The sequence below is a fragment of the Salvia splendens genome, chromosome 7 (genome assembly GCF_004379255.2).
Source record: "Salvia splendens isolate huo1 chromosome 7, SspV2, whole genome shotgun sequence".
NCBI lineage: Eukaryota > Viridiplantae > Streptophyta > Magnoliopsida > Lamiales > Lamiaceae > Salvia > Salvia splendens.
Window position 1 is genome coordinate 29,719,056 of NC_056038.1, and position 19,266 is coordinate 29,738,321.

Sequence of the window (19,266 nt, forward strand, 5' to 3'; positions counted from 1 at the left end):
AACCACTGCTTGAGGTTGAGGAGTCAGTTGAAGAGATTTAACTACTTTTGTCATTGAAGACATTTGGGTGACATTATCCGCCAATTGGGCCTCTATTGCTGTCACTCTCTCTGCATCCTTGGTAGCACCAAATGTATCTTCTGCCTTCTCAGCCGCTCTTCTTAGATTATGCCAATTTCTCTGATTGATTGCCAATCTTTGAAATAAGGCTCTCACTTCATCATGAGTTAGATCATCTAAGTTTCCATTTGAACCTGCAATGACTAATCCCGTGCCTTCATTATTGAGCCCTTTGTAAAATTTCAAGAGGTCATGCCCCGGAGCTAAACCATGACTTGGGCATTTCCTTAGCATTTCTGTGAATCTCTTCCATGCTTCCGCAAAAGACTCATCATATTTTTGTCGGAATGATGTGATCTTCTCTCTCAACTTCTCGATCTTCATTGGAGAATTATATTCCAAAAGGAACATCGACTTCAACTCTTGCAATGTTGCTATGTTGTAACCCGGTAATGAGTCATACCACTCTCTTGCTTTCTCTCTCAATGAGAAAGGAAATAAGGCCCTCTTAATCCGATGATGCTCCACATTTGGAGGTCTATGAGAGTTTGTCAATTCATAAAAGGCATTAAGATGACTCATCGGATCTTCATCATCCCGGCCATGAAAAAGATTTCCCCCATTCACCAAACTAATGTAGTGAGGTGGAATGTTGACGTTATCATTTGCGTAGGCAAACTTCCCCGGGTGCTCAACTCCCAACCTAAGGGTGTCGCCAAACCTTCCCACAGGTGGTGGAACATCATTGTTGTTATTCTCTGCCATCAATTCAACGTCTGACTCTTGACAATCCTCACCTTCTTCACTTGACCCAAAGAGTGGGTTACTTCTGATTGGACTCGGATAGTCCGGATAATTCTCAATCGCTGAACCTCTAGGCCCTCTCTTTCTTTAATAACAGAGTAATCCAAACGGTGGTGTACCATGTGATCTTGTGTGCATTCACAATTTTTTTTTATTATTAAAACCTACACAACAGAGAAGAAACAAAGCACAGAACACAATATATTTCACTATTACCGAAAGCGAGACCTCTCGAAAACTTCGGGATAAGTCCTATAAAACGTGTGTGCTTGAGTGAAAACTAAACTACCTAATTACTAAACTAAGAGTCAAAAAAATATCACCTAAAAAAAATACACTCCTTCGTCTTCAAGTCCAGACGTGGTAGATGGATATCACCCCCCAAGAACACGAAGTGAGTACCTTCAGAATAAAAAGAAAGATCAAATAAAATAAAACACAAAAAAAAACAAACTAGAAGTTAAACAGTCTATTGCCTTCCCCGGCAACGGCGCCAAAACTTGGTGTATAAATTCAGGTCTATCAAAACAAATTAATTTTGCACTCAAGTTTTATTAATTAAACCAAATATTACCACTTCACTGCAAGATTACAGCTTCGTGTGTAGTAATTTAAGGTGTCGATCCACAGGGAAGGTAAGTTCGTTTAACTTTAAAACAAACAAAACACATAATAAAAAGTATTTTAGTTTGAAGATTTTGATTAAAGATCATGCAACAACAATTACAAAAGGTTAAACGAGCAAGGCGAATGAAGAGAAGAAATTGTTACTCCAAACATTCACGGATACAACAGTGACTTATACTAATATTCAATTCTATCTTATGAATTACAGGACTTAAGAATTAATTCACGATACTAGCACTGAACATGCTTGACATACAAAAGTTTAAGAAAAGCTGAACACATATTCTATAAACTAACTTTCATTAATCTAAGAATCCTACGGATGCGCGAGACTCAAAGACCAAATACTATTAGCACTTGACATCCATTATCAAATTATCATTTGAACAATTCTAATTGACAAATCATTACCACAAAGATTTATCTTCTTCAAAGTTAAAGAGACATTTAAATAAGATTATGGAACTACTACTAATGATGCACCAAAAGTAATAGAATCAAGCAACAAGATTGTGATAAAGACGATCATAAGATAAAGAAGAACATAGCATAAATCAAACAAACAATTTATCCGTCTACATGTTTGGATCAACACTAGAACTCTCAGCCTATCATGATTAAACTAAGCACAACCAAAATGAGTGAAACCATGGTGTAATTAGGAGAGGATGAGAATGGATTGACTGCTGAAATCTCTTTCTTCCTGTTTATCTCTCTCCCAAATCTCTAGCACCCGCTCCAACTCTTCACCCCCTTTCCATTTTATTAATCCATTTGCTATAAAGATATCTCTCATTTCCTCCCAGAAACTGACGACAGAAACTGCTCTTGCAGTTAGAAATGAACTACCCGGCCGGGTGTATTTTGAAACTAAAAATTCACCCGACCGGGTGATAGAAATTCCACCCATTCTAGACTCCTTATGCCTTTCGAATCTCACCCGACCGGGTGTATTTGTTGGTGCAAAACTCACCCGGGCGGGTGGTAAGCTCTGGAGTCTCCACGCCTTCGAGAATCAGCCCGGACGGGCGTTGCGATGTATGCCCGGGCGGGTAAGTAGCTTTGCTGAGTGTAACGGCAGATAGTGATTCATTTCGGAGCATTGGGTGTCATTTTCGGTGGATTTCTGTCCTCCACGCTACTACTGTGCTGAATTTTGAGTTAAAACGAAATGCACCCCAAGTGTTTGATGAAATGCCTCAAAGAGGATTCTGTCCTTGTCTTTTACATAGCACACCAAGTGTTTGATGGAATGTTTAAGTGAGCTCCAGCCAGCTTTTTTTTACATCTTAAACTTCGATGAAAACACGATTTGATGAGTCATAATTTACATAAAAATGTGTAGTCTAAGGGGAAAAATATAGAAAATATGCTTCGCATCAGGAAGGAATGTCGGCGAGGCAGAAGCGGCGGTGGTCGTCTTGGCGGCGCCGGCTAGAGAGAGAAAGGGAGATAAAATTGGGTGCCCCGATCTTGTTGGTGTAGGGTTTGAAAAATATTAGGGTTTGGTATATTAATTTGTATAATATTTGGGCTTTAGATTGGGCTGAGTAGTATGGTTAAAATTTAGTTTTATCTTGCATATTGTAAAATATTAAGATTTAAATGCTACGAAATTTATTTTACCTTTCCCACAGAAATAATGATACATACTATATGTTTCTATTCCCAAAAATATTAGTTGCTGCACACCATTAATTACTTTATTTTTAACCCATTTTTGTATTTTGATTATGCAGAAGTAGTATTTTTTTTCTAATCTTCAATTTTCAATGCTAAGCTTCTTTTAATTATCTCTGCATTATACTCCATAAACATTAGTTTAGAACAATTTGCCTAAGATTATATCTATATGGATATCATTTTTTAAAAGGGATATTGGCACCTAATATCATACAACTTTTAAAAAGTTGGGTTTTTCCCACGAACATTGAAATTAGCAAATAATATCATGAACTTTACCCGAGTTTGTTACACCAATGAAAAAATTCCAAAAAATAATATCATGACACGGATTTTTTTCGTAATTTCTCGACAACAACATCGAGAGTTTCAAAATTTTCAATCTTTGAGAATAGTTTTTCTTGAAGCACACCCTCCAAATTTGTTCTTGAATCTATTAATATAGCCGAAATTTTTTCATTGTTGTGAAATAACAAACTCGAGGTAAAATTCGTGATATTATTTGTCAATTTCATAGTTCGTAGAAAAAATCCAACTTTTTGAAAGTTGCATGATATAAGGTGACAATATCCCTTTTTAAAATTATTTAACAGATTAAGTCTACAAAACCATAAATGTTAGTAACAAACATAGTTTTGGTATTTGTATTTTATTTTTAATCCTTTATACATATATCATAACAGATTAAGTCAACAAAACCATACATTTTCTATTTTGTTATTTCTTTTATTCAATATTACTACACTCATATTAGTTTATATTCTTATCAATATAGGGATATACTAATATGCTAACTAATTTTAAAGTTGCAACGTACATCTAATCTCGTGCTGCCACGTGGCACGAAATATGCAATATTGTAAACACTAAAATGCAATATACATATTTGTAGAAGTTATAAATAGATTCCGGCAGATTGCATTTTAGTTATAGATTGATAGATGTAGAAGTATGTTTTTTAAATCTTTATAATCTTATGAATACAAACTTTAAATAGTTTCTATTCTTGATTTGCTTTAAATAGTTTCTATTCTTGATTTGCAATAATTTTTATATTTTTTCTATATATTTTTTAATTTGATTTAATTCCTTTTAAGTGTATTTTTTTTAAAAATTATTTGGCTCGTGCGTAGCACGGTGATAACACTATATCAATAGATATGTAAAGTTATAGTAACACGAAGCTATGCTTCCTCTCCTCGATCTCACAAGTCAAATATTCTCATCACATGTCATCATTCGGTATGCATAATTCCTTTTTCAAATGTTATAAATACGAACGAACATTCTGATACACACAAATCCTTCTCATCCAACCAAAAAAAAGGGAGGTCAAATGGAAATGGGGGGAGAGCTGAAGAAGGTGCTAAAATATTGGATGGAAGGAGAAATCACAAGTTTCATCAAGGTATGGCTCTCCGCTTATCTATCTCTAACCTATTGTTACATCGCCGCCAAGATGCTGCGGAGCTCCGTCGCCAGGCTGGCCGCGTTCCTTCCGGTGGTGTGCCTCTTCATCTTCCTCCCTCTCGAGCTCCACTCCGTGCACTTGGTCGGCACCACCGGCTTCTTCCTCGCCTGGCTCGCAACCTTCAAACTCCTCATGCTCGCCTTCCACCAAGGCCCTCTCTCCGCCACTCCCCCTCTCTCCCTCCCGAGATTCCTAGCCGTTGCTTGTCTCCCAATCAAGCTCCGTCGAGACGATTTATATAAGAAAGACACGGGAAGAATGCAGAGATCGCTGTTAATTAATTACAGTGTGAAGGGGGCTTTGTTTGTTCTACTGCTGAAGGTGTACGAGTACGACGATCGCATCCACCCCAAATTGATAAAGGCGATATACAGTTGCCACGTGTATCTATGCTTGGAGCTGATACTGGCGATCGCGGCGGCTATGGCGCGGGGGTTGGTGGGGGCGGAGCTGGAGCCGCAATTCAACGAGCCGTACCTGTCGACGTCGCTGCAGGATTTCTGGGGGAGGCGATGGAACCTCATGGTAACGCGTATACTGCGCCCCACGGTATACCTTCCCGTGCTGGGGTGGTCGGCGGGGGTCGTGGGGAGGGAGTGGGCCCCGCTGCCAGCTGTGGTGTCGACCTTCGCTGTTTCGGGAGTTATGCACGAGCTTATATTCTTCTATTTGGGCCGCGTGAGGCCCACGTGGGAGATCTCTTTGTTTTTCCTTCTGCACGGCTTCAGTTTGGCGGCCGAGATTGTTGTGAAGAAGGTGGTTGATGGCAGGTGGAACTTGCCTGCGCCGGTGGCGAAGGTGCTGACCGTTGCATTCGTGTTGGTGACGGCGTTGTGGCTGTTTTTCCCGCCGCTGATGCGGTGTAAAGGGGATGAGAGGGGGCTTGCTGAGGTGGCAGCCGTCGCCGATTTTATCAAGGATGTCGTTAGAGCTCTCACTTTCACACTCAATCCGTAGACCCCACATTTTCCGTTTCTCTCTCTCCTAATGCTCTTTTTTTAAAAAATTAGTAGCAATGATTCTAGCACTAGCTTGGAAAACTAAAGTTGACATATATCTCACATGAAATAGCGAAATATCTTAGCTATATTACTTATGTTATGTTATTTATATCTTGTGAAAACATAATAAGAGGCCACTGATTAATTAGTTGAATAATCAAGTCACTGACTAATTGCACGTTATCATCACTTTTGTTGATATTGCTTTATTATAATGTCGGATGCATGTCTAGTTCTTTGTTATCTCTCATTTTTAATTTGGACCTTTGCAGATCCCTTAAAAAATGTAATTAGGATTATCTAATTAAAATTTTACGTAAAAATAAACTCAATGATAATTCTTTTCCCCTTTAAGTTTCAAAGATATGATTGAAATTAATAAAGATAACTTTGATTTTGAAAAGACATATAATTAATTTCCAAATCCAAAGAAGTTATATATAAGTAATCAAATGCGTTCAATGGTAGTTTAAGATCTTATTGGAGACAATTATGGAGTATTAAACTGCATACATAAATGAGAATTATATTGTGTAAACATGATGGCGACTGAAGAGTAAATAGTTATTCAGAAGGGACAAAAATTCTACTCGATGTTTGCAACCGGTGAAAGTAATATATGTGGACATACTATTTTCTCAGTGGAAGATATGAATGGACTGACTTTTCATGTTTTGGTGGGGATGACAGCAACTCAATAGTCAACACTTAGAGGACTCCCAATTTCTCGAGCATTTGCAGTCAACACACTTTGAATGAATATGATAACTAAGTGTTGCGTGTTGTTTGGTTATGAATTCCTAATTAAGCAAATTTTTAGGCTAAATAGAAAGAGTACTGATTACAGTTTCATACAAGACACTGATAAAAACTAATAAAACAATATATTAAAACATGATTGAAATTTGAATTACTAAGTATATGTGCAATCCACATAATGGTTAGGTAGCATACTTACCTGAATCATGCCCTTCAACCCACATAAAGGAAGAGATCAATAATTGATGATCTTGCCTGCACTACATTCTTAGGCTCTCATTTTTAATATTCCAACTGCTTTGTTAACAATGGGTAAGGTAACCTCATTCAACATTCTACACTTGTTGTTGTTTGACAGTGGCCCACTCTCCAACCCATGTCTCTCCCCTACAATTTGTTATCATTTAAGCTCCAAAAGCCCAACAAAGGATGTGACCAATACAGTGCCTCCCTCAACATTGACCTACCTTTCCTCAAACACTATGCTCTAAAGTTGTCACTTTTATTAATTCTTGACAGTAACTTTCAAGCACATGCTTCCCAGATGCTAAATTCCTTCTTGATATCACTAGTGGCATTGGCTCAAACCTTACAAGGGATCGACACTGACCACCCGTTCGATCACCCTTACCTCTCAACATCATAGCAAGACTTTTGGAACTAATGTGGCCTCGGGTGGTATAAAATCCACTATATTTTATCCCATCCTACACAGCACAAGCCTGGTACTGGGCACAAAAGTGGGCCTCGATCGCAGCCCTGTAGACAACAATTTTATCATTGCTATAGTCAATGTTTTCTGAGTACAATGATTATAAACTTACACAAACAGAATCACCAAAAACTTGCCTGGTCTGTACAAAAAATTAAAGAACAAAAACAAGCTTAATTCTGGTGTAAGAATGAAAACAGATTGACATAAATTCTTAACAGCAGCAGCATTGACATAAATTCTTGTTTCTCAACCTTCAAATCTACACATTATCTCTGTGCTTCTTCACCAAATAGATTAGCCTCAACGTTTTCTGAAATTTTTATCATTGAATTTGGAAGTGAGAAAATATTGGCTTATCTAAATCTACTAACTTTATCTGCTCATGTGGCTGAAACATGGATCTTTCTTGTTCCTTGTATACACCTCCGAAGACACGTTCTTCAGCCTGCATGATTGCTCCAAGATCAGTTTATAGGTCGAGGGATACTTCCACGCTATGAAGGAAAATTTGTCTCTGTATTCATCAACTCCTTGAACCAACAACTGCCAAATTAGAACCCCAGCACCTGCTTCTCTTTTCTCAGCAGACTCGTAGATTTTGTTGTAGACGGTCTTCAATATGGTTTCTCTGTCATGTACTCCTCCAATCTCATTACTCAAAGGCGCCCCCACTTCTGTGAAAAGAACCGCCTTCTTCAACACATTTTCACCATCACTTATATGAGCATCTACCCATCTTGAAAGGTACTTCACTTTTGCTTCTAAATCTGCCTCTGGGATCCAACAACATTACAATCAATAATACTGCGTATTCAGAGGGCTATATTGCAGATTTAGGTTTACAAGAAACATCTTAATTGAGTACAGAAATGACAGAGGTTGTGTGAGTTACAAACCAGCTGTGAGGGTATGCATGGACTGAGGCAAAATCTATGTCTTTGATGGCAGAATTGTTTACAAAGTCTGATCCAAGCATCGCTGCCCACTTCCCTGGATTTGCTCTGTGGCTATCATTTGATTTCAGACTATAAAACCCTTCGAGTCCAACCGTTACTAGATGTTTTTGGTCCAAACTTTTGACATAAGCAGCCATCTCTGCAATCCAAGCCTGTGCAGAATATAACCAAATCAAGCTCTGGCATGTAGCTATTAGCTAAATGAGGATCAACTGTATCTAGATTACATCAATAGTGGCAAAAGATGCTTAACTATTCTGGTCAAAACGCTTTAACAAATGCTTGTTATGGGTTACACACATAATTGCTTAATCAACCACCACGATGAGCCTAAATTTCCACCAAGATGGAAGAGAACCGATACTTCAAAAAAACGCCGTTACCTGAAGATCAGAGGTGCAGGACATGGATTCACATCTAGGCTCGTTGATAAGTTCCCAGGCAACTATGGATGGTTCATCTGAATATTTGACTCCACTGAAGTAATTCTTTCTAGATAAAATTGCCTAACAACAGTTGATAAAAGATTATGCATTCCATGTTATGTGCTTACATATATATTTCTCAAATGAGGTTCACTTGAAGAAGATTTTAAGAGAAGAATACCTTAACATAGGCCTTGTAGTAACCTTTGATAATTGGGTGAGAGAAAAATGAGTCGGTAGAAGAAGAGACGTTGATTCCAGCTTCTCTTGCCCAACGCACATACTGCGCTTTCCCACCATATGCATTCAAATTGTTCACAAGGCTCAGGATTACTCTTATCCCCTGCTTTCTCGCTTCAACTAATACATAGTCTAACGCCTGAAACCACAAATTAAACGTCACATCTCAAACATTCACCTTCTACACATAATACATTTTGACCTAATTCAATCATGATACTGATTAACAAGTTGTAATTGAAGTTTTGATTAACTGAATTAAGATTTAATTAATGGCAAAAATGAAGAAGAAGATGAAACCTTGAAGAGTGTTGGATCAAAGACGGCAGGGCGGAGCTGAAGAGCATTAGGAAAGGGTCCGTCGCTGAAAGCCCAAGTGCGGCAAACGGTGAGCCCCATTCGAGCCCCTCGATTGAGCATCTCAGCAACCCTGCGCCTGGATGGGGCCCGCACGCTCTCCTGCATCAACCAGTACGAATTCCAGCCGTTCACATAAAAGTCCTCCTGCCTCCCCTCATGGAGGAGCACGAATCTGGTGCGGTTGACTGTTAAGGGTGTTTCCCTTAACAAGCACCGGCGGCTAGTTCGCTCGGCGGTGGAGATAAATTTCCGGCTGCCAACAGGCTCGGCGGACGATTGCAGAGTTTCTGTGCGCGGGAGTCGCTCCCGTCGGGCAGATAACTCGACGATTGTTAGAATACTCCGGCGTCCAGTTAGGATCGGCGGAGGGAATCCAAAATTAGGATTGGAAAACACAAGTTATATTTGAGGGAGAAAATATTTCATTAATTGATTGAATGCCTAAAATGATAACAATAGATCCTATTTATAATACTAGAATACTACTACCCTAACTTATTGAATAAGAAAACAAAGATATGGTGAATCAAAAGATACTAAATAATTGAGATTTCCTAGATGTTAAGGGGATCGTATCAACTCACCCACGGTTGAAATTCACCTTGTCCTCAAGGTGGGAACCACGAACCATTGACGAGAGTTGAAAGCAAAAGCTTTAGCAAGGCGTCTCCTCCTGGATCAAACACGTATCGAACAGCGGCATGTCTCCCTTTATATTCTTGCACGGAATGATTGTTTACCAAGCAGATGTCCCACTCGTCCTGTGTATGTCCCTGCAGCAAACACTTGAAATCCCCGTCGACATCTGACAATAATGTAGCAGCAGACAGAGGCGATGTTGAGAGGATGCTATTCACATCGGAGCTGCACGACCAATATATTTCTTTAGAAGCTGAAACCTGGTAGTCTGCCGGACTTACAGCTCTATCCTCCTCAACTCCATGTTTTTCACCCAGCAAGGCAATAGACGAAATCGATACACCAGTAGTATCCGAATTAGAAGCATCATCGCCACATACATCTTCCACTTCTGTCTCGGATTTAGAATCCATAAAAAGTATACTGCCCAAGTTTTCACAATGCTCCTCTTTATCTTCTAGCAATGTCTCATCCTCTTCACCAATCTTCTCATCATATACCCCGACGAGCACTTGTAGCGGCGTATTGTCGGTCTCAACGATCTCTTCTAGGGACTCGTCATTTGGTACAACAAGATTAGCACCCCCATTGTGAGCAACGTTGTCGGGAACATCCTCAACTAGATTATCATCATCAATATTCTCCTCATCCTCACCAGCGTAGCAGAGCAATCTTTGCTTGCACACATGCCCTATAATCCACTTCTCGGGGCAATAGTAACACAAACCCAGACGGCCTCGTTCAGCCTTTTCCGCTTGTGATACCCGAATCACCGCGGGTCGCGGCCGTTCTCCGTTGCGACCCCCTGAACCTGTGGCCTGACTCGAGCCGGTAGCGGCCTGAGGTGGTTCCATCTTAACATGTTGTTGTCCGTCGAAACCCTGCGTGTTGGCCTGATATCGCTGATGCGGATCCCAACACGGCTTCGTACGATCATAAGACTGATCGAACCCCCCAAACTGCTGGCTTGGGTGGCGGTTACCTTGCGGGGTCCATCCCAGTCCATTACGACCCCTGCTATCGAGTCGCGCCCTGTCCTCATGTCGGCCCTCGCGAAAGCCCCCGCTAGGGTTTCTCCCGCGCAAACCCCTATCTCCTGATCTCTGCCGACGCACATCCTCATAATCCCAATCATCGCCGTCGTCGAAACCGGAAGAAGGTTCGGTCTCAAGATTCTCGAAGCGGCGATCTGTGTCGTCTCTCCAAGCATCGAATTTGTCCAATTTGTCCAAAACGCGATCTAGTTTACTGGAAATGGGTTCATAATCCGAGTATCCTTGCGATGCACGGTGGGGCGGTGGTTCCCAACAAGAAGGCTGCCTTGACTGTGGTGGGTCATAAGGTTGGAAAATCGGTAGTGGTCGGGTACCGGGAGGATCCTAACAGGTGGAGCGGCGTGTCTGGATAGACCCCATTTGGTGAGGTTGCGGCGGACCGTAGGGTTCACGCTTGTACTTGGGTGGCAGCTGATCATAGGGCGGAATACCTGGTGGATCGCGGCTGCCCGGAGGGTCCCAGCAGGTTGCACGTCGTGGTCGGACCAGCTGGTAAGGATGTAACTGCTGCGCGACCTGAGGAGGGTCGTATTGACGACGGTGATAGTCGTATGACATGTTGACGGACTGAGGCGTGGCTGTGGTGGATGATGATCGACTGACTTCGACGCGGCACACGGGAATCCTTCCCGTCGGGCGTTGCAGAAGTAGAGTTGTCCGGCGGCTAGAGCTCGGCGGACAGGCGGGACTCGACAACCAAAGCAGTTGCTGTGCGCGGAATGTTTTCCGTCGGGCAGCGGTGTAGCCTCGGTTCAAGATGGTGGGAGGGTAAGATCACGATGAAATCACCAGTTGTTAAGGGTGTTTCCCTTAACAAGCACCGGCGGCGAGTTCGCTCGGCGGTGGAGATAAATTTCCGACGGCCAACAGGCTCGGCGGACGATTGCAGAGTTTCTGTGCGCGGGAGTCGCTCCCGTCGGGCAGATAACTCGACGATTGTTAGAATACTCCGGCGTCCAGTTAGGATCGGCGGAGGGAATCCAAAATTAGGATTGGAAAACACAAGTTATATTTGGGGGAGAAAATATTTCATTAATTGATTGAATGCCTAAAATGATAACAATAGATCCTATTTATAATACTAGAATACTACTACCCTAACTTATTGAATAAGAAAACAAAGATATGGTGAATCAAAAGATACTAAATAATTGAGATTTCCTAGATGTTAAGGGGATCGTATCATTGACCCCCACGAATGCCATCTCCGGCAGCCGCCATACCACCACCGGGAAGTGGAAATCGAAATTGAGGTAGAGAAGAAAGAAGATGCCAAGCGTACCGAGAATCGGGTACAGTTTTTGGTGCCTCCACTTTGATTCCATAGCGGTTGTTGATACCTAATTTACTTACATTTTGGCGCCATACCGTCAGCTTCAGCTAAGGGAGAGAAGACTGCGCCATTAACGTTAAAAGTCGTCTTCATTTTTTTTTCTCTGAAATTGCCGGTAGAGGTGATTTTAATTTTAATTTCTGTAGAAAACCGTTGCTTAATGCTAACCTTTTAACTAACAAGGAAGATTAGAATAACCCATACATCATCGTCGACGACTTCAATTTGTTTAATCAAACCACGCGAATAGCTAAGTGCGAATTTGACCTCCGTAATTTTATCTTCATAAATTATGACTATTACTGTTATTATAAATAAGATATGTTGGATTATTATCGTGATAAATCATCAAATAAACCACTAAACTTTAATTCTTCATTTTATTGTTGGAGATATGGCACAGAATGGTGTGTAATGTATGCAGGTATGTTGGCCGGATGAAATTGTTAAAAATAATGGGATAAAATTCTTCGGTCGTGTACATGCGGTAGGTACTCTAACTATTACAATCGAAAGGAAACTGACAATAATAAATAGAATGAAAATTACAATGAAAATAAAATAAAACAAACCAACAATAAGTCGAGTCGAGGGATGCCCTCTTTCAGCAAGACAAATTACGCCCCGGCTAGTGCTCACGGAATGGCGTATTCCCCCAAAGATAAAACGACTTCCTCCTAGCGTGTAGAAGCACCTCAAACCCGCTAGGCACCGGCGAACTTGATAGAGTTCCGAGAATCAAGCTAGACAATTCTCCTATGATGCACACTATGATGTAGAGAACTAGAGAGAATAGATTATGATTAGATGATGATTTCTTGGTGTGTTTTCCCTCTCTACAACTCTATCCCTTATATAGGCACAAAAGAGGACATGGAAGGTCTTGCTAATAATTCACCATTAAGCAAACCATTATGCAAAAGGTGGTTACAAGAGATGGAAAGCCAAAGGATTGGTCACATCAAAAGTTTCCTCATGTTACACGTTTCTTACAATCCCCCACATTGGCAAGAGCACTGCAAGCTCAAACCAACACAAGACGTGTATGTATGCATGCAGACTCTTTGCTCAATTCTCGAGAAACAATATTGCATTTGGAATAGTAGCTTGGCGCTTTGAACTTTCCATAGTCAATACTATCGGACATACCGGCGGCCTGGTGGACGTGATGCCTTGAACCATTCCTCCTTAGTGTATACCGAGACAATAATATTGACACAATATTATTTACAAACTCATCAGTTCTCACGTTTGTGTCCGTTACTGGCCATGGAACACCACTTTGGATTCACAAGTGATTCACATGTTGAAGAGGCCCACACTTCTTCACTTGCATAGGTGATTCTTTTCCAAATATCTTGCAATACCCACCTCCTCGAGGTTTCTAAGAATCATTAAAAGTCAAAACTTAGCCTCTTACCCCATGCAGGTTACAACACTCAATGCCTTCTAAAGAATGTGCGAAGATAAAAAATCTTCCGAGTGTTACAGCTAGAGTCATATAGCTTCGTTTTCTCATTGAACCAAGCTCATGGGATCTCCAATCGTATGGTTGGGTTACCACTACAATCATCTTTTAAGATGTGGTTTTCAGTCTCATTCCTATTAGCAATTTATGTAATTGATCATGGTTTAAACTCTTCGTTAACGGATCCGCTAAGTTATCCACTGACCTCACATAGTCAACTGCGATAACACCACTTGTGATCAACTGTCTTACGGTATTATGTCGCCGACGAATATGTCGAGACTTACCATTGTATAAGTCACTATGTGCTCTCCCTATTGTCGCTTGACTATCACAGTGTATCACTACTGTTGGTATTGGCTTCTTCCAACATGGAATATCTTCTAGGAAGTTTCTAAGCCACTCGACTTCTTCCCCTGCTTTGTCTAAAGCGATAAACTCGGATTCCATGGTGGATCGAGCTATACACGTCTATTTCGTTGACTTCCACGAAACAGCTCCATCCCCCACAATGAACACATACCCACTCGTCGAGAACGAGTCTTTTAAATCAGAGATTCAATTTGCATCACAGTACCCTTCAACTACTTAGGGATATCTTGTGTATTGCTGCTCAAAGTTAAGAGTATACTTCATGTATCTCAAAACCCTATGCAGAGCTTTCCAATGTTCCTTGTTTGGGTTGCTCGTATATCGGCTCAGCTTATTCACCGTACACGCAAGATCTAGTCGGGTGCAGTTTGTGATAAACATCAAACTCCCTATGATCCTTGCATATTCTTCTTGAGCTACAGGCTCACCCGTGTACTTACTCAAATGTATGTTGGGTTCCAATGGAGTCTTAGCTGGCTCATAATCAAACGAGCGAAACTTTTTAAGCACTTTCTCAATGTACTGAGATTGTGTCAAAGCAATTCCCTCATGATTCCTTTTAATCTTGATTCTGAGAATCACATCAGCTAGACCCATATCTTTCATGTCAAAATTTTTCTTCAACATATTTTTGATCTCGTTGATAATGTGGCTATTGCTGCCCATAATCAACATATCATCTACATAAAGACACACAATAACAAAACCGTTATCTGTGTTCTTAATATAAACACACTTATCACACTCATTGATAGTGAACCCAATTGACAACATCACATTGTCAAACTTCAAGTGTCATTGCAAAGGCGCTTGTTTCAATCCATATAGAGATCTCACTAGTTTGCATACCTTCCTTTCTTGGCTAGGTACTACAAACCCTTCAGGTTGCTCCATATAAATTTCTTCCTCCAATTCACCATTCAGAAATGCAGTTTTCACATCTATTTGGTGAATCTCAAAATTGTGCAAAGCAGCAATTGCAAGAAGTACCCGAATAGAAGTGATTCTCGTAACGGGTGAATATGTCTCGAAGAAGTCATATCATTCTTGCTGCTTAAAGCCTTTCACAACTAGGCGAGCTTTGTATTTTTCAATAGTACCATCAGTTTTATATCTCCTTCTCAGGATCCACTCGTAACGGGTGAGTATGTGCGAATTTGACCGCCGTAATTTTATCTTCATAAATTATGACTATTACTGTTATTATAAATAAGATATGTTGGATTATTATCGTGATAAATCATGAAATAAACAACTAAACTTTAATTCTTCATTTTGTTGTTGGAGATATGGCAGAGAATGATGTGTAATGTATGCAGTTGGCCGGATGAAATTTGAAGAAGAATGGGTAGAGGACTTGTGACAAGTTGGTTTGCCTAGATGATAAAATAGGAGTTACTACTAACTTTTTTTATTTTTCATTAAAAATTTTAAAGATGTCACTTTGAAATTCTATTGTCAACTGTATTTATCGGTTTCGTAAAATAACATCGGAAGTAAATTAAAGATGTTTGATATAGGTACTAAATTGCAATTGTCGATTGACCGTGACAAACGTATTCATAAAATCTCTCGGTCATTTTTTTCATGAGACCACCGGGCAGCGCGCGTTGTGGCCGCCGGCGATGCGCCGCAACCCTCTTTTATTTTTGTAATTTAAAAAACAAGTAGTTTCCTTTTTTTGCTTTTTAAAATTTTTATGATTTAAAATTTTTAATTTTGTAATGAATGAATGAATTTTTGATGTTATAAATGTTTATAGTTTATAGTTTTAAATTTTATAAGTAAAATAGTCAATAGTAGTTAATAGTGCAATTTAATGTTTGCAGCATGGAAAGAAGTGTGGCATGCGACGTATAGTTGTGGGCAGTAGCGGATCCAGGACCCGAAAATGACGGGGGCGGAACTTATATTTAAATATTAAATACTTAATTTAATATTATTTTTAATAATAAAATAAATAAATATTATATTAATATTTAAGTAGCACTAGCTTCATTAATAAAATATAAACATGCTTCAGCTTGCAAATATGTATTATTCATTTTAAAATAAAAAATTATATAAATATAAACATGCTTTAGCTTGCAAATATGTATTATTCATTTTAAAATATAAAATTATTGTAAATATATGTATATTTAAAATCACTGTAAATATTATATACAAAAGTGATATAAGTAGAGCACTAAATATTTATATTTCAAAAATATTTAAAATGTTTATTTTGTTACATAGAGAATAATTAAGATGCATGGATCAAATTATAAGTACTTTAGGATAAAAAAGACTTTAACACAAGATTAAAAATGATTTTAACTAAAGAATAAATATAACAACATAATATATGCAACTTAGTAGTATTTAAAGGTATTATTTTGATAACAAGAAGAAATATGAATTGATAAAATAAAAAATGAAAAATGAAAATAAATATGTTTTTGTTGAGGATTGAACCCTAGACATCTTAGTTAAAAATCCAACAACCAAACCATTGGACTACTACATTTTATATGTCATTTATTGAAAACAAAAATATTTCTACAATCTACGGAGGGGGCGGATATGCTATTTTCGGCTTGATTCAATGAAAAATTTAAGCTCTCCGGACGGTCGGGTAGGGGCGACCGCCCCCTCCTGCCCCCCTGGATCCGCCACTGGTTGTGGGAGTTATGGCCTAATGCAAAAAATGAGGGAACTGATAACATGGCGGGAAGTTGTGGTGTGGCGTGGGTTGTGGATGTCATTAGATCATCTACTTTGGTCGGAACACATGGGTTGTTGTGCCATGAAACGGCGATGTAATGCTTGAACTACCACAACCCTTTATTTTTTTTCGATTAAAACTCCCGCATACCTACCAGTGACTATTTTAATTTGGATGGTAGCGTAGAGTAGTGCAATATCTATACATTGGTATTGAAATAAAATCGTTGCTCAAATTAAATCAAATAAAAATGCATATCCCATAGTGATTGGAGACTAACAATTCACCTACAATATATGAACAACCAAAAGGAATAAAATACTACTACTAATAAATAGCAATCCATTCGAGGCAAGCTTGACAACCAAATAAATTTGCAAGACCTGTATCTTGGCACATGTAGTCTCTTTATACAATACTAGCATATAAATCGTGCATCACTTTATTAATACACTCCCTGACTATAACATGGCGTAACATAAAATAAAACACGATTTACAAACGAGAAGATGGTACAACAGCAGATGATGCCTCAAGGTATGTTATCCATTTAATTGTTCCCTATATTTGTGGTTGGTTCTTTCCTTTGGCGATGAGCCATGTAGAGATCCAAACAAGACGTGTTGCAGTAAATGAGAGAGTTAGATGGGGAGGGAAGCAACAATATTGAAATAAGAGCAACAAGGGATACAATGTGAGTGTACCTAATTAAGGTTATTGGTCGCGGAGAAATCTTTGGAGGCACTGGAAGCCCAAATTCTCCGCACAGAACCTCTCCATTTCGTGGCCACCTCCTACATCTTTGCAAGCCTCCTGTTCAAGCCCTGCAACAATCTCATCCCACTCCCTCAAATGTCCGTCCCATTGCTCAACCCGACTATCTGATACCGCATCGAGTATCTCCTGCAACCCCACAATCTTCCGGCTCACATGCCTCCTCAGCTCTCTCACATTAGGATCGAGTCCAGGCACTGCATCGAGCCTGAATAACAGGCCCATTAATGCCTCATTGATCTTCATCTTCTCCAGCGCACTGGTACGCACAGCATCAACAGTCTCCTGCCAGATTCATATATTCATGAGATGTAATCTAATAAGTACTGATAATTAACACAAATGATAATCAGAGATTCAGAAGGTGAGCAAAAATGTCGGTGCTGACTGGTAAATTTTGACTTGAGAGTGTTTGTGGGGTCTCCATTTGAGTGAGGTAAAAGCAGAGAATTCATGCATCTGCGACTGGCAGTAATCATTCAAGTGCACAAGCATTAAGTTAGGCAAAAATTGGACGAATGCGAACAAATTAATAAAATAATCTACGGTTAATCCATAGCAAAGAAAAACAGGCTAAATTGATCACTCAACGGATTGAAATTTGAAAAGGAGATGAGCTCGAGCGATTTAGCATATTTTCATGAGTGGTGATTACACAACACGATCGAGAATTTGTAGTGATTCAGCATAAATAATTGCGATCGGAAGTATTGAAAATCGGAGATCATGCCTGGCGTTGGATGAGTTTCTGCCAGTGATTGGCTTCATATTTGACGGCGGAGATCTTCCTGACGAGAGCGCGAACCACGTGAGATCTGAAGGCCGCCTGTATCTGAACAGCAGCGGCGGATTGGGGATGAGGAGGGAGGTGAACAGTTATCGGGATAGGTTGCGAAGTCGGCTGGGAGGGGGCGATAGGGATTCCGGTAATTTTGGAGTCAGGCTCCGGCGCAGAGCTGTCATTCTTATTACTATAAACAACAGTGGTGGCGGCGGTGGTGGAAGAAAAGAAACGGTGGCTGCGGGAGGAGGACTTCATTTTGAGGAGAAGGGAAAGCGAGAAAAGAGAGTGAGGTTGCGGAATGTAGACGTTTCTAAAAGTTTATATGATGGCGCCTATTACGGCTTCGGCTATTCACCACTGCCCGTTATTTGGGGGACCAATGTTTGGCTTTATCTCACTACATATAATTATTCTGTTATACTAACTTTTCTAATTATTGACCCACTGCTGCTAGTGTAGTTGCAAATCCATTTATTGCAAACTTAATTAAGAAACAAAAACTTCTAATGCCAATTGAAAATTTACTATTAACTCGAGATGAAATAGTTTTTAAGGGAACTCGAGGTGAGAAATTTAATTGGATCTTTAATATTTTAAGCACTCTATTTTTTAAGAGTTCATTTTAGAGATTAATAGGGATCATAAATCATTTCTATTTTCTATCTATAGTATTTCAATTACTCCATAAATTTTTATATATAGCATGTCTAGAGCATTAACCACATAAAGATTGTGTTTGCAATTATACCTTTAAAACTATTTTAGTTTTTTAATTTGTTCTCATATTTCTTTCAAAACCCGTGTATTACAAAAAAGAAAAACATCGTCTGGCGAAAAAAAAAAAAAACTTTGGACCATTTTCGGCTTCTTCAAAATTTGATCCTTCAATTTTATTTATGAAACAATACGTTATTGCACTCCCGCTTGGATCAAAATCAATCATATCCATCCCCTTTAAAAAAAGAAAACATCCGCAAAAGTTCAGTTTGTTTTCAAGTACACTATAAAAATTTTCACTCATCTATAAAATTAA

The 19,266-nt window shown here is 39.5% G+C and overlaps 3 protein-coding genes and 1 non-coding gene across 4 annotated transcripts; 2 read left to right on the forward strand and 2 right to left on the reverse strand.

The window, feature by feature from the left end:
- Positions 1 to 325: 325 nt before the first annotated feature.
- On the forward strand, positions 326 to 432 carry LOC121742806. Its single transcript, XR_006038142.1, has one exon. It is a non-coding gene; the product is annotated as a small nucleolar RNA R71 (small nucleolar RNA).
- Positions 433 to 4,400: 3,968 nt separating this feature from the next.
- Positions 4,401 to 5,807, forward strand: LOC121811626 (acyl-CoA--sterol O-acyltransferase 1-like). Its single transcript, XM_042212501.1, has one exon. It carries the CDS (start codon positions 4,511 to 4,513, stop codon positions 5,600 to 5,602), a length of 1,092 nt encoding a protein of 363 aa, XP_042068435.1. The 5' UTR covers positions 4,401 to 4,510; the 3' UTR covers positions 5,603 to 5,807.
- Positions 5,808 to 6,366: 559 nt separating this feature from the next.
- On the reverse strand, positions 6,367 to 12,252 carry LOC121811166 (mannan endo-1,4-beta-mannosidase 6-like). The gene is made up of 7 exons (XM_042211963.1): positions 11,986 to 12,252; positions 9,042 to 9,287; positions 8,683 to 8,880; positions 8,460 to 8,582; positions 8,017 to 8,228; positions 7,492 to 7,901; positions 6,367 to 7,164 (listed from the first exon to the last, which is right to left on the reverse strand). Exons 1-6 carry the CDS (start codon positions 12,118 to 12,120, stop codon positions 7,493 to 7,495), a joined length of 1,323 nt encoding a protein of 440 aa, XP_042067897.1. The 5' UTR covers positions 12,121 to 12,252; the 3' UTR covers positions 6,367 to 7,164; position 7,492.
- A 4,742-nt stretch (positions 12,253 to 16,994) lies between these two features.
- On the reverse strand, positions 16,995 to 18,578 carry LOC121810231 (BAG family molecular chaperone regulator 5, mitochondrial-like). The gene is made up of 3 exons (XM_042210996.1): positions 18,180 to 18,578; positions 17,380 to 17,734; positions 16,995 to 17,259 (listed from the first exon to the last, which is right to left on the reverse strand). Exons 1-2 carry the CDS (start codon positions 18,486 to 18,488, stop codon positions 17,390 to 17,392), a joined length of 654 nt encoding a protein of 217 aa, XP_042066930.1. The 5' UTR covers positions 18,489 to 18,578; the 3' UTR covers positions 16,995 to 17,259; positions 17,380 to 17,389.
- Between the last annotated feature and the right edge of the window lie 688 nt (positions 18,579 to 19,266).